The sequence below is a fragment of the Rhinopithecus bieti genome, unplaced genomic scaffold (assembly GCF_001698545.2).
Source record: "Rhinopithecus bieti isolate Rb0 unplaced genomic scaffold, ASM169854v2 scaffold_14215, whole genome shotgun sequence".
Taxonomy (NCBI): Eukaryota; Metazoa; Chordata; class Mammalia; order Primates; family Cercopithecidae; genus Rhinopithecus; species Rhinopithecus bieti.
Genome location: NW_016808057.1, coordinates 295 through 13,793, shown reverse-complemented (window position 1 = coordinate 13,793; position 13,499 = coordinate 295). Strand labels below are relative to the sequence as shown.

At 45.7% G+C, this 13,499-nt stretch overlaps 1 protein-coding gene across 1 annotated transcript; it reads right to left on the bottom strand.

Annotated features, from left to right (window-relative positions):
• Nucleotides 1–842: 842 nt before the first annotated feature.
• Nucleotides 843–12,776, bottom strand: MARCHF3 (membrane associated ring-CH-type finger 3; the record flags this gene model as incomplete). Its single annotated transcript, XM_017885348.1, has 3 exons — nucleotides 843–3,894; nucleotides 10,965–11,293; nucleotides 12,654–12,776. Coding segments are annotated over 3 exons (611 nt in total), but the record flags the coding sequence as incomplete, so codon positions are not given.
• Between the last annotated feature and the right edge of the window lie 723 nt (nucleotides 12,777–13,499).

Sequence of the window (13,499 nt, the reverse complement as noted above, 5' to 3'; positions counted from 1 at the left end):
TGTCTCAAAAACAAACAAAAAAAGAAAATAACAAAATCGGTGGATCGTAGCCCATGTATTTCTGCAGAACCGACACATTTTGAGAGAGTTAGCAGTTGTCCAGATATCACAAGCCATAGGACCAACTTCTCATGACTCCAACCTCAGCAGCACCAGGCTTCACGTGGTCCGTCTGCAGAAAGCAGGTCCTCATATGCTTGGCTGGGAAGAATGATGTCAAACCAAGTCCATCATGGTCCCTAACTTCTTGTCCTAAAATAAGCCTGAACCTTGTCCCCATGTACTGGCTCAACTCCCATTCTACTTCAGGCATCAGAATCACAACTCTACATTTCTCTTCTAGCACTAGGGACTACAAGTTGTGTGGCAGACCTTCAGGAAGCTTCTAGGAACACTCTGGATTGAAGTGGAAAGGAAGCATTTCCTGATTTCATTTCCTAGCTGTCTTTCCTTCTCAGGTTCTTTGGGCCATGGGGCATTTCCTAGTGTGGGCAGCTCCATAAGCTGTGTGGAGTGTCAGGCAAGGCTGAGGGGATTCAAACGTGGGAGAAAGATGCACAGTGCAGGTGCAGACCCAGAGCCCAGCCAGGGTCAGTGTCCCGACGGGAACGATAAGGACCTAGGAGGAAGTGGAACCAGAGGCTGCCTGCTTGCCCAAGTGTGGGGTCATTTGGACTGCGATTTCAATTCTGTTTTCTCCTTTGGCTCCTCCATGCCCCAGATGAATTATTTTCACTGAAAATGAAATGCCTATGGCTACAGCCCCACTGAAAGTGTCAATCCATGGCAGGGCCCAGGCACTTGGGGCAGGGGAGACTAGGACAATGAAAGACAAATCAAAGTAACTTCCAAATCATGCCATTTATTTTTCCTTAATGGATTTGACAGCTCATCTGAGTCTCTGCTCTGTTCTCTGAGGAGCTGTAGAATTTGTGTCGATGACCTGTGTCCTCCGTCCTTCCCCAAATGAGCACACATGCAGGGCAGGCAAGAGCATGCTGGATTTGTCTTAGTTGTTAATTCACCTTCTGGCTTCACTGTGACACACATTTATCTCTACATGATATTCTCAAGAAAAATGATTAGGACAGAATCACAGCAAGGAGTGTGGAAGAGAGGGAGTTTTAAAAAAGTCCGTGGAAGAGAAGCAATGAACCACTAGGGTCCTTTAGGTAAAGGACCCCCATTCCTCATCTCTTCCTCCTCATTCTTGATCTTTCAAAAAGAAGTACAGGAAGAGGTCTAGGCTAGCAAGGGTGCTGGTAAGCTGCACCGTGCCTCTGTACCCATGAACAAAAGGCACCCCTTCTCCTGCAGGAGGTGTAGCCCTTTCCAGGGAGCGTGGCTTGGGGGGGATGAAATATCCTCCAAGAGTTCAGAATCCCCTATGGGCCCTGATGCTGATGGAGATCAGAGCCTCTCACAAGGAAGTCCCAAGCTGGTGACCTGGGAAGGGAGGCATTGATGCTCTGCCTGGCTGCCCGGGGTGTCCTGCCACCATCCCACATGCAATCTACTCCTTGCATCTTGGACTCTGCTTTACTTCATAGGGCAGGGATGCAAACATGAAGGAAAGAGGTGTGGCACAGGCACAGTATTAATGTGCAAACCCTTCCTAACACACGATCCCCATTGAACTGCCTGGGACGTGGCTGCCTTTGATGGTGTCATGTCTCATCTCATGAACCAAGATGGCAGGAATTCTCTGCAACCAACCTTGACAGGAAATCATCCTGGAAATCTGCTTCCTTAATTCATGGAAGAAGCAGGGAAGAGAAGGGAGATGGTCCTCTCATGAATGTTGTGGCATTCAGTTGAGAGGCGTCACGGTTCGTTCACCTGACAGTTCAGGGACTAAGGCTGGGTGGACGTCATTTATCAAGTATATTACAGGGCTGCAATTCACCAGCCACCAAGTTGGACTCTTTGCTCTGGAAATTTAATGTGTGGCAGCTGTGTGCAGTCGGTGGTGTCCAGCATTTTAAAAAGGTCAATTAAGAAACTGTTGGTGGTGGTGCAGCTAATGACAGCCCAGGGGGTGAGCAGGGCGGAGTAAACTGAAGGGCTGAGACGTATATTACTGGAATTGAAGTGTCCAAGTGAAGCGTGGTGGGGAGGAAATCTATTGTCACAAGCCATAAAACACATCTGAGTTTTGCGGTGGAGAGCAGTACAGCTGTTTCCCTCCCCAGGCAGCGCTGGGGGCAGCCAGTGAATGGAGGGCTCCCCGACAAAGGGGACACCTGCATCAGCTCCATCAATTTGCAGACAAAAATCGCTACCCTCCTCGCTGCCTGTTCCTTTGCACTTCTCGTTTTCCCACTTGGGGAGCACAAGGCAGATGCTGGAGTGATACTCAGAATGTGGGTCATGTTCTAGAATTCCATATTTTAAGCATTCCCGAAGCAGGGCTCCGCCCCTCCTCGCTGTGTGTGGGCGGGCGGACAGCCGGGAGCCTGAGAGTCAACCCCGGCCAGCGCTCTCCTCAGAAGACATCCGCTCCTGCCTCGGCGCGCGCACAATGCAGGCTGCGGATCAGACCCTTTACCCTGCGACGGATAAAAGAGGGACACGAAACCCTTAGAAAAAGTCTATTTCGGACTGTGACAGAATTGGCTCATGGTTGGGGGAAGGCACTGTGTGGGGCTCTTTTTAAAAAAATCAGACAAAGGGGTCTTAGAATTAAGTGCAGGGCTTCTAGGACAGGCTTTTTTTTTTGCCACATCTACCTGTCAAGCTAGAAATTCAATAGAGCAATGGGAATGCTAATTGATATGCAAAACAGGTCTAGGGTTCCTAGAAATGTCTAATGATCCTCCAATTCATTATGAATGCAGAATTAAGACATGCACTAGACGAGATGGGAGTGAGAACACCAACCTTTTTGCTTTTCCTTTTAAAACCTGCTTTGAGAAACTTCACAGGTTTTACGATTTAAAAAAGAGTATTGCAATCAGTGGGTTTTGTCTTTCACACACTGGATTATTTATTATTAGAAAATAGCTTCTATCAGCTGTCAGTACCAAACAAGTTGAAAGGAGCGAGCGTCTCACCATATTTTTTTTCTCCTTAATGATATTTAAATAAACAGCTCACTATGTGGAGAGTTGCCACGCCCTTTTTCCCTTTAAAAACTGAATAATTAAATGAAGTTTAGTACAAAACATTCTTCAAATATGACTTGTTCTGCATCTGTTATGCTGTCTCCTTGAGTAACGGACAGAAAAAGATGAAAAAGACCACTCAGGCTACCAAAGTACTCCAAAGAATCCATAAGAGAAACTGAGAAACAAATAAACTAACTCAAATAAGACCCAACCAAACCAAGAAACCAGTTTTATGTTGGCTTTTGATTTTGATTATCATCTAAGTTTAATATATATATATATATATGTTTGAAATAGTAATAAAAAAGGAAGAATTGAATTGCATCCGTAGCAGGACAACCTTCCTCATACGTTAAAGAGGTGTTCAGAAAATTCCATACAGTATCTGCTAAATAAACATGTTTGGCAGCTTAGCAAATATCATATGATTGCAGCATCCATGATTTGAAGTAAAACAGCATTTGCTTTCTTCTGGCGGAGGTCGTTGCTCGGGGTAATGTGCTAACGCGCTCTGGATGTTCTTAGACCCACAGGCTTAAGGAAGGGCTTGGGGGTGGCTCAGTGCATGACCCCAGTGCAGACACTTCCAAACCCCAAAAAATGAATCAACCAACCAACCACACAAACGTCAAACAACTGTCTCCTTCGAGTTCCTCTTGACCGAATGGAGGCCCAGCAAGGACTGCTGGTTAGAAGGTACATTGACAGACTTTGGAATGAGGAGAATCACCCTCTGATTGGTCCGACGCCACTCATTGTACAATCGACAGTGGTACCTAAATGACACCTGGGGGTGGGAGAGGAAAAGGAAGAGAAAAGAATTCAGGTGAGCAGAAGTGGATAATCAATACAAGAAACAAATATGTCATTTGAAAGAGCTTCAAAGAGCTGGAAGCACTAAAGCAGGGCAAGAACCCTGGGCAAAATGGCTCTGGCATGCAGTGAGTGTTGAGAGATTGGGCAGCAGCCAAAGAGCACCCTATGTGTGGACACATGGGCAGGGCTTGCATGGTGGCTTCCTTTGTTCCTCCTCATACTGGGTAAATTCAGGATATAAATGGGAAAATGAGGTTCTTTCTGAGTTTGGATTTATTTTTGGACTAGTGGTGGATACAATGCCAGCCCTTGCCCAGCTGTGTGACCTCGGCAATGTGCCTAGCAGGTGCCTAGGTTCTTCTCTGTTAAATGAGTGGGATGCTAGGGCTTCACATACCTTCCTGCAAGTTAGACTCTGCATAACTCAAAGGATCTCATTCATACCATGATATGAAGGACACCCTTTGTACTGTCCTGTGGACAACCTGCACAACAGCTTGATGGCCCCAATGGGTGATTCCTGATTGCATCCAGCTCTAGCATTCTACAGCTTCCAGTAAGGAAATCGCAGCATGGGCACTAACTCCCCTAATAAATCTTCTTGAGGGGGTGGGACATGACTCCCTTGGGTGCCCACTGTGCCTCAAGCTTACCCACATGGCACTGAGTGTCCTGAACAGCACTGTGCATGTTTTTCTCTCCCCCTGCACTAGAAGCATCTTGAGAGCAGGGGTTGTGTTGTGTTCATCTTTGCATGCCCAGCACCTGTTACAGTGCCTGGCACTTAGGAAGTTGCTCAAAAGAGTTTGCTGAGTAAATGAATGAGCGAATAAGCATCCTATATTTTCTGATTGCAACACTGCTTCAAACTTAAGCCTCTCTTTTTTTCTTTTTCTTAGATGGAGTCTTGCTCTGTCACCCAGGCTCGAGTGTGGTGACATGATCTCAGCTCACTGCAACCTCCGCCTCACAGGTTCAAGTGATTCTTGTGCCTCAGCCTCCTGAGAAGCTGAGATTACAGGCATGCGCCACCATGCCTGGCAAATTTTTGTGTTTTTAGTGGAGATGGGGTTTCACCATGTTGGTCAGGCTGGTCTCGAACTCCTGACCTCAGGTGATCCACCCACCTTGGCCTCCCAAAGTGCTGGGATTACAGGTGTGAGCCACCGTGCCCGGCCGAGGTGCTCGCTTTTTATGTACATACATTGGAATGAGATGCTTAAACCTGTAGTCTGTTTTGGAGAAGGCCGGCATAAAACATTGATGGACTGTCCAAGAAATTCAGAGTCTGATGTGTAGGTAAGTGCTGGAAAGGAAGGAGCCCATGAGCTTGGAGTGACAAATCAGGTCTGGGCTGTTTAATTATCTGGGAGTGGATGGGTTGTGTTGATCCCACTAAAGGTCTGTGGTGGTCAGAAAGTAGGCTGGTCTGATGACTTGGGCTTGAGTTTCTGGAAGTAGATGAAAGTGCAGGCCCTTGATCAGAATGGGCTTTTTAGTCTTCACGGCAGGGTCATGAAATTCAAGGCCACTTATTCAAATTTCTGAGGCTAGAAAGCAGATGTCACGGGCTGAGTGCCAGAGAGAGTTGAGTATGAAAATATACGCTTTTAAACTCACACAGATGTGCTTTTCTTTAAAAGTCCCTAAACATGCCAAAGTGGATCATTTTGGTTTTTTTTTCAAGCTTGATTCTCTTGTATCTATTCTGTCCTGCTGCTGCTTGGTGTCACTCACGAATATAGGAGAGGCAGGCTGGGAAGCCAGCTGTTCAGGGCCAACGGCAGGAAAGAGGTGGGATGCAGACAAGTATTATACTAATAAGGAACTCTGGCAATATAAGAAGTCTGGAATCTGGGAACATTACGGGAAAGCTGGATTTCAAATAAAGAGTCCCCTTTTCCATGATGCTGAGAGCTGCGCACACTGGCATTAGTAATTGGAGAAGTAGCTATGAGTGCAGGCCGCAGGCTCCAGAGTCAGGCACATGGGCCTGGAATCTGCATCCTCTACTTAGTGGTTGCATGACTTGGGGAAGTTATTTGCTGTCAACAAGCTTCAGTTTCCTTGTTTGTAAGATGTGAATAATGATACTTGATGTAATGCATATAGAATACCTAGCACAGGGCACAGAGCATACATTTTAGTGTTCTTGCGCTGTTATTTTGTGTGTCTTAAATATAAGAAAGAATTTTGTGACACCCTTTAGATACAGGGTAACAGAAAAAAAAAAAAAAAAGAAGAAGAAGATGACAAAGAGAGACAGAGAGGGATTGGGCTATTTTCTTTAAGGCTCTGCTCTCAGCGTGGTCCTGGACCAGCAGCAGGCTGCATCACCTGGGAGCTTGTTAGACTATCAGAATTTCAGGCCCCACCCAGACCTAAGGAATTAGAGAGTGCATTTTAACAAGATCCCCAGGTGATCCGCATGTGCATTCAAGCCTGAGACGCACTGCTTCAAGGGACACAGGGAGTCACCGACTTAGCAGGTCTCCTGGTTCTTTGGCCAGAAAATTTAAGAATTCAGCCCACTTGTGTAGACAAACAGATGAGATCTTATTATACATTAATCTATTTTAGTTGTGGTTAATCACCACAGTCTGCAGGCAAATTCAATCAATAAAAAGCCAGCATCATAAGAAGATGCTTCTTTGTCAAGGAAAATAAAGGCAGTTGAGCACAACGCCAAGGAGACCACAGGTTTGCATTGCCCTGGGTTAATGCTACTTCTCTAGATGCTCCAAGACACTGCATCCCTGCAAGGCAATATAATTGGAAAGAAAGGAGGTCTAATTTAGAAGAAGAATAAGGCAGCGAGGAAAAAGAAAACATAAAATAAAAAGATGCTAAAACAATAATGTCAGGAATTTCACTTAGATATTTCTTAAAGTTTTGAGTTTAGGAGAGACGAGGAAGAGAGTATAGGGCCACTATTCTAAAAATACTACTCCTTATGGGATGGGCTTCCTGAAGTTTCTTAGTTTATTCATCTAACCTCCTATCATGGGCAAGTCTGCTGTACAAAGAGCTGTGATCACATGAATATTATGAGAAGGGTTAGAAAATGTTAGCATCTACTCTTTCCATAAGGGAGGTGACTGCGGCTGGGGCAAAGGTGTGCTATAAAGTCACAGCAGGCGGCCGGGCGCAGCGGCTCACGCTTGTAATTCCAGCACTTTGGGAGGCTGAGGCACGCGGATCAACTGAGGATGGGAGTTCGAGACCTCCTGACCAACATGGAGAAACCCTGTCTCTACTAAAAATACAAAATTAGCTGGGCGTGGTGGTCTATGCCTGTAATCCCAGCTACTCAGGAAGCTGAGGCAGGATAATCACTTGAGCTCAGAAGGCAGAGGTTGCAGTGAGCCGAGATCACGCCACTGCACTACAGCCTGGGCAACAAGAGCGAAACTCCCTCTCAAAAAAAAAAAAAAAAAAAAAAAAAAAAAAGCCACAGAAGGCTTTGGGATATCTGATTATATATTTTGATTTTGCCCTTTCTGTCTGGAAGTGATGGTGTGACTTAGGGATATAGGGATATCAGTGGGACGAGGCCTTGGCAAACGGCCTCCCCAGCAATGTGCCCAGCTCACCTATCTCTGACTGCACTGGGGAAAAGGAGTATAGCAGTGAATTGGTCATGGGGAAATACCGCTGAATACCCTCAGGCTGCTCGTAGGCCTTGTAGGGGATGTGTCTGAAGCAGCCCCACAGTGAGCCTTGTTGGGACAACATTCCATTGGCGTTCCCCTTTTATAAGAAGAATTTAAACAATCAAACCATGGGACCAGGAGTGAGCCTTTGAGGAACCCGGTCGCTCATTCATTCCCTTCTGTGCTGGACACTGGTTGCACCAGTGATGCAGTGAGTGGAAAGACTTCCTATACACGGTGCCTCAATTCTCCTCCAAACTCCAAACTGGGACTAATACCAAGTCCATTACCAACAATTTCTTCATGTTTAATGTGGACTCAGTTCTCAGCCAGCTGTCTTTGTGTCTGTCCACGGGCTTCAAATCACTTGTGACATGGACAGTGATGTTTCTGGGACACTTCTACCTGAGCTCTTAGAGTGGAGCTGGCCAAGGCCCTGGCCTCCTGGGGCCCAGGTGTGCTCCTGGAACACAGCAGGTTCCAGAAGGTGGGACTCCCTGAGGGTGTGTCAAGGCTGGACCCGCATTGCCATGTGTGCCTGCGAGAAACTCCAAGGCACTCTGAGGCATGCAGCATGAGCGCCTGTCCTTCTTCACAGTACCAGGGAGGCCCTTCCAGGAACGGCTCCTCTGAGGAGCCAGGCTTGGACTGACACCGTGTTTGTTTATCTAAGACATTTTCACAGCATATTCTCCTTAAGCTTGACAGCTTGTTTACAATGGGTTTCTGCTGCAGGGCAGTTTCCAAGTGCTGTCAGCTTCTGAATTACGGCTCTTGCCAGGGCTGCTCAGTACAGCATTTATCTGGGATGGAGTTATTCTATGTTCAGTAACCTATTGCTGAGCTGACTCCACAGCACGTTTTTCACACCAGTCAAAGGGGAGAGATGCCTTCTTTCCCTACCCTAACTTTGCATTCTATAAAGGCCAGGGGGAGGGTGGAAGCTGACAGAGCAGGGAAGCCGCAGGAAGGAGCCTGGAGCCAACACTCTGCTAGGTGCTTGCATGTATGTTCTCAGACGTTATCTCACTTACTCTTTGCAATAACCCATTGACCCAGTGGTTATCAATTATTTCCTGTATTTTTTTTTTTTTTTGTATAAGAGGAAGGATGAACAGAGAGGTTAAGTATCCTATTTGAATTTACACTGTTATTAGGATGCTAAATCTTGGGTTTAAACACAGGGCCCTTGGATTCTAAATGCATGCCTAGCACTGTCCGTGAGAAATATTTCTGGAATGAAGTATGTTACCATTTTCCTGAAACAGCCTAGTCCAGGTACCTTTTCCACCCAAACCTTTCTTTCACCTGAGATGGGAGATGAAACAAGGTCACATCCATTTTTTCTCAAGATAACCTTCTTTCTTTTCTTTCTTTCTTCCTTCCTTTCCAGCCACCTATCACCCTGTTTCTTTCTTGTTAGATAAGTGTATGCTTTACAAAGCAGGATTTCAGAAAGGCCTTACATTGGTTTTGAAAGCCCAGCATGTAAGTTCACTTCATCCATCCTTCATCATAGGCACTCTTCTAAAAAAAAAACTGTAGACTAGAAAACCTCTAAACATGGCAAGAGCTTATATTATTCTCCAAAGTACTTTCCCATATACACGTTGACTTAAATCTCATAACACCAGGGGAATTTGGCAGGATGGGCATTACCAGTATTTCCACTTGACAGATGAGGACACTGAGCCTCACAGAGGTCAGATGACTTTCCCAGGGTGGTGCTGTGGACCAAGAGTTAGATGGTGCTGCTTAGACTCCTTCATTTCTTATTTCTAACCCTCCTCCCATCACAATGGAAGCTTCTGGAACAGCTTCATTCCCTGAATAAAAATGAACCAGGACGTACTTTGGAAGCATAGACTATTTTTTTTTTTTTTGAGGTGGAGTCTCACTCTCTCGCCAAGGCTGGAGTACAGTGGCATGATCTTGGCTCACTGCACCCTCTGCCTTCTGGGTTCAAGCAATTCTCCTGCCTCGGCCTCCCAAATAGCTGATATTACAGACGTGCACCACCACGCCCGGCTAATTTTTGTATTTTTAGTAGAGACAGGGTTTCTCCATGTTGGCCAGGCTGGTCTCGAACTTCTGACCTCAAGTGATCCGCCTACCTCACCTCCCAAAATGCTGGGATTATAGGCATGAGCCACCGCGCCTGGCCGGAAGTGTAGACTTCTAAAGGAGGCAATAATAGTTTTGCTTGGGGCTTCATTAGCCTGGGAACAGAATGTCTAAATCAACCATAAGACTCAGGTAAGTTCTTAGCATTAGAACACTCCCTCTTTACTGAAACTGAAATGTATCTCCTTACTGTTTGAACACTCTCACTGGAGGGGCGGCACAGAGCTGGAAGAGCCATATGATGAAGAAGAGGGAAATGAACAGGGTCTTGGGAGTGGCAGCTGGAGGAACAGAGTCTGGGAGACAGAGAAAGGGAGGAAGTATGTGCTAGAAGCAGCTTCCACATGCTGACACTGTGCTATGGGATATGGGAATGGTACATTTTAGACAGGAAATACATATTGAATAACAATGGAACGTGCTCAGATTAGCAACGAGAGGCACAGGAGAGTAATGCCAGGAAGCAGGGGGCCCAGCTTCTGAAAATATTCTAGGAGACAGTGATGTCCTTCCCTGCAGCTCCCAGAAGAAAGCATAAAAAGAGAGATCAAATGTTGCATTTTGTGGGTGCTGTCAACTAGTACTCAAGCAATCAACCTACTGCATGAAGTTAAAAGTTAAAAGGATGTAAACAGGGATATTTAAAAATTCTTCCTCATACAGAGCGAGAGCACTTATTGGGAAATGGCCTTTCTTTGGTGACAGCTTCTCAGCTAGATAAATTAGTGCTTTTATGGGCAGCAGAGTCAATATCCCAACACACAGAATAATCATCAGGCAAAGTGCGCCTCCACGTCCAACAAAGACTTTAGGCTGTGTCAGGACGTAAGAAGAAAATAACCAGCAGGGAGGATTCATGGTCTGTGCAGGCAGTGACAGCAACAGCGGCCAAGTGCATCATTCATAATATAGTACAATCCCAGCAAAAGTGAGAAATATAAACAAGAGAAAGAAAATGCCATGCCTCAAAACAGATGGAGTCCTAGAGTACTAGAGGAGGGAAACGTCCAAGGTGTGTCTGTGTCTTTGACTGATGGACACCCAGAAGCTGAGCTTTCTCTTTATGTGATCTGCCTTAGCATCACAGACACACACACAGACAAAGGCACATAGTCATAAACCAAATCTCACGCTCCTGCCAGCATTTGAAGGTCTGCTTTCTACCAGGCAGGTGAGATGTATTACAGACAAGAGGAAAGGCCTGTGCCAGCGGTGAGGCTGCCAGCTCCAAATGGCCTGAACCCCAGCCACGGCCCATACTTACTAGTGTCCAAAAGAGGTAAATAGTGAAGAGTGCGACAGTGAGTGCAATCAGCCCGACGGCTTCTAGCCGACTACTAAAGTGCAGGTGGTCCACGGCGCCCCGCAGGCACAGCCAGCCCGAGATGGTGGCCAGGGGAGTTATAAACAAGAAGCACACCATGTCGCCAAACAGAGTCCGCTTCTCATGCTGGGGGCCAGGATTTCTCAGCCACTGCCAGGTAAAGGGAGACAGAGAAGAGCAAGGGAGAAGGTTAAATGCCAGTGTGGAGTGGAGAAATGCTGCTCTGAAGTTATCTTTGCCTTCAGAACCTTGGGAAAAGGCATTTCTGTCTTGTTATGAGATAACAAGGAAGCGTTCAGGGCTCATTCCTATGCCCCACCCCCTGAATAATAATGATATGATACAAATAACAATAATAATTTATAGTCTCCTTGCTGTAGATGACCTACTTTTTGTGAAAATAGTCGTTACTATTCTGAATCACAATGATCCCATGTGGAAGGAAGAGAGAATGTTACTGTTGGAAGGTAACAGCTGAGGTAGGAGAAGTTCAGTCATGTGTCCAAAGTCTTCCAGTGTCTTGACCCTGGGAATGTGTGCAGGAAAGTGTTGGGTTGCTCAAGCCCTGCACATTCCCAAGACAGGCCTATTTTTAGGACTGGCTCTTGACCAGCTCCTGAGAGATGAGCTTTGAGTCCTAGTAATATTTTGCCTGATAAGAGTATTTTGCATGCCAGAGGCCTTGGGCCACAATACTAGTAGGATCAGATACTTTATGTCAACAATGTGATTTATGGTGAACATCTATTTTTGCCCTGGGAGGCTGGAGTTTGAGTAGCTGAGGTCAGTCATGCAGATATTGCATGTCTGTGTGACTGATCCCAGTCAAAATCCTGAATACTAAGGCTCAGGTGAGCTTCCTAGATTGGCAAATACTTCGCACATGTTGTCACAAATCATTGCTGGAAAAATTAAGCACATTTGATTGACTCCACTAGGAAAGGACACCTGGAAGCCTGTGTCTTGTTTATCCTGGACTTCGCCCCATGCACCTTCACCCTTTTCTGCTTTTAATCTGTATCCCTTTGCTGTAATAAACCATAACCATGAGTATAACAGTTTTTTTCTGAGTCCTGTGAGTCCTTTTAGTGAATAATTGAGCCTGAGGATGGTCTTGGGGAGAGCCAACATAGAATAAGACTCACCTGACGCCATGAACTCATTAATGCCCTCTCTTGGCTTTTGGATCCTGAACCTCCTCACTTAGGAACATCTCTGACATCTTGATTATGCTACCATCTTGACTGAACCAATCCCCAAAAGGATGGGGAAAACCTCATGCTTGTTGAAAGACTAAAGATAATTTCTACAGTTAGGAAAATAGGATGGCTGTCCTCCCATTTGGGTACCTGCTTAATGCCTGCTATAATGCTTTCCAAAATCCATTCGACAATATATGTAATTCAGTGCTTACATACTGGTGTCAATTCACATGGCTAATGAGGCCTGATAGCTTTTCTTCAGATTAGCATTGAAACACTCTACAGATAATTTGACATTCCCATCTCACTGTTCCATGTAGTAACGACAGAGGCCAAGTTGTCCAGAGAAGGAGTGGCGTCAAACACAGACGATGGGGTTGGGGTAAGGAGAGACACTAGCACACTCTGTCTTCCATTTTGTCCCTACCAACAAACAGGGACCTAGCATTGACTGTCTGCTGATGCGTGCCCAGCAGTGCCACACAGCTGGCTTGCCAAACAGGAGCACTGGCCACCGAGGAGACAGCCCAAGCGGCCAGGGCAGCAAATCCTACAAAACCACCGGGAGGAAGGGAAGGGCCATGATGGGTGAGACAAGAGTGGGTGGAGCTGACAGGAGAGGGAGGGGAAGGCCATGCTCAAGGATGGAAGGACAAAATAGAAAAGCTGCAAAGAAGGAAACAAGTTGAGGAAAGAGCAATGTAAGGCCTGGCAAAACCCCAATGACTGAGTAAAAGAGGCAGGTGGTAAAAGGCACCAAAGAAAGTTTTCTGGGAGGTGCCCTTCCTCAAATGTTTGCATGAATCCCCAACATTCCACATTTCAGAGACAATCCACCTTAAACATGGGCTGAGATGGTGAATACAGTCAGTTTCACCTCAAAAGTGGACAGAAATAAATATTAAAACATAATGCGGAGCTGACTTGTCTGTGAATTTAAATACTGCATTATAAATATTTAATGTAAATACCAAAATAAGTGCAAATGATATTAATCCTGCATGTGTTGTCATGCCACCTCAGACATCTCAGCAGCTTCAAAGAAATTCAAAGAGCTCTTATTAATTAACATGTTCTTGCCTAAGTACTGGGAATATCACTATCAAGTGGAGAGTAGAAATAGGGCATTATTGTATCTTAATTTTACAGAGGCTCAGTAAAGTTAAATGTTGGTGCCAGGTGGTTGAGAAGCTGAACTGAGAAGAGGATCGAGATCTCTCTCTCTTTTTTTTTTTTTTTTTTTTTTTTTGAGACGGAGTCTCGCTCTGTCGCG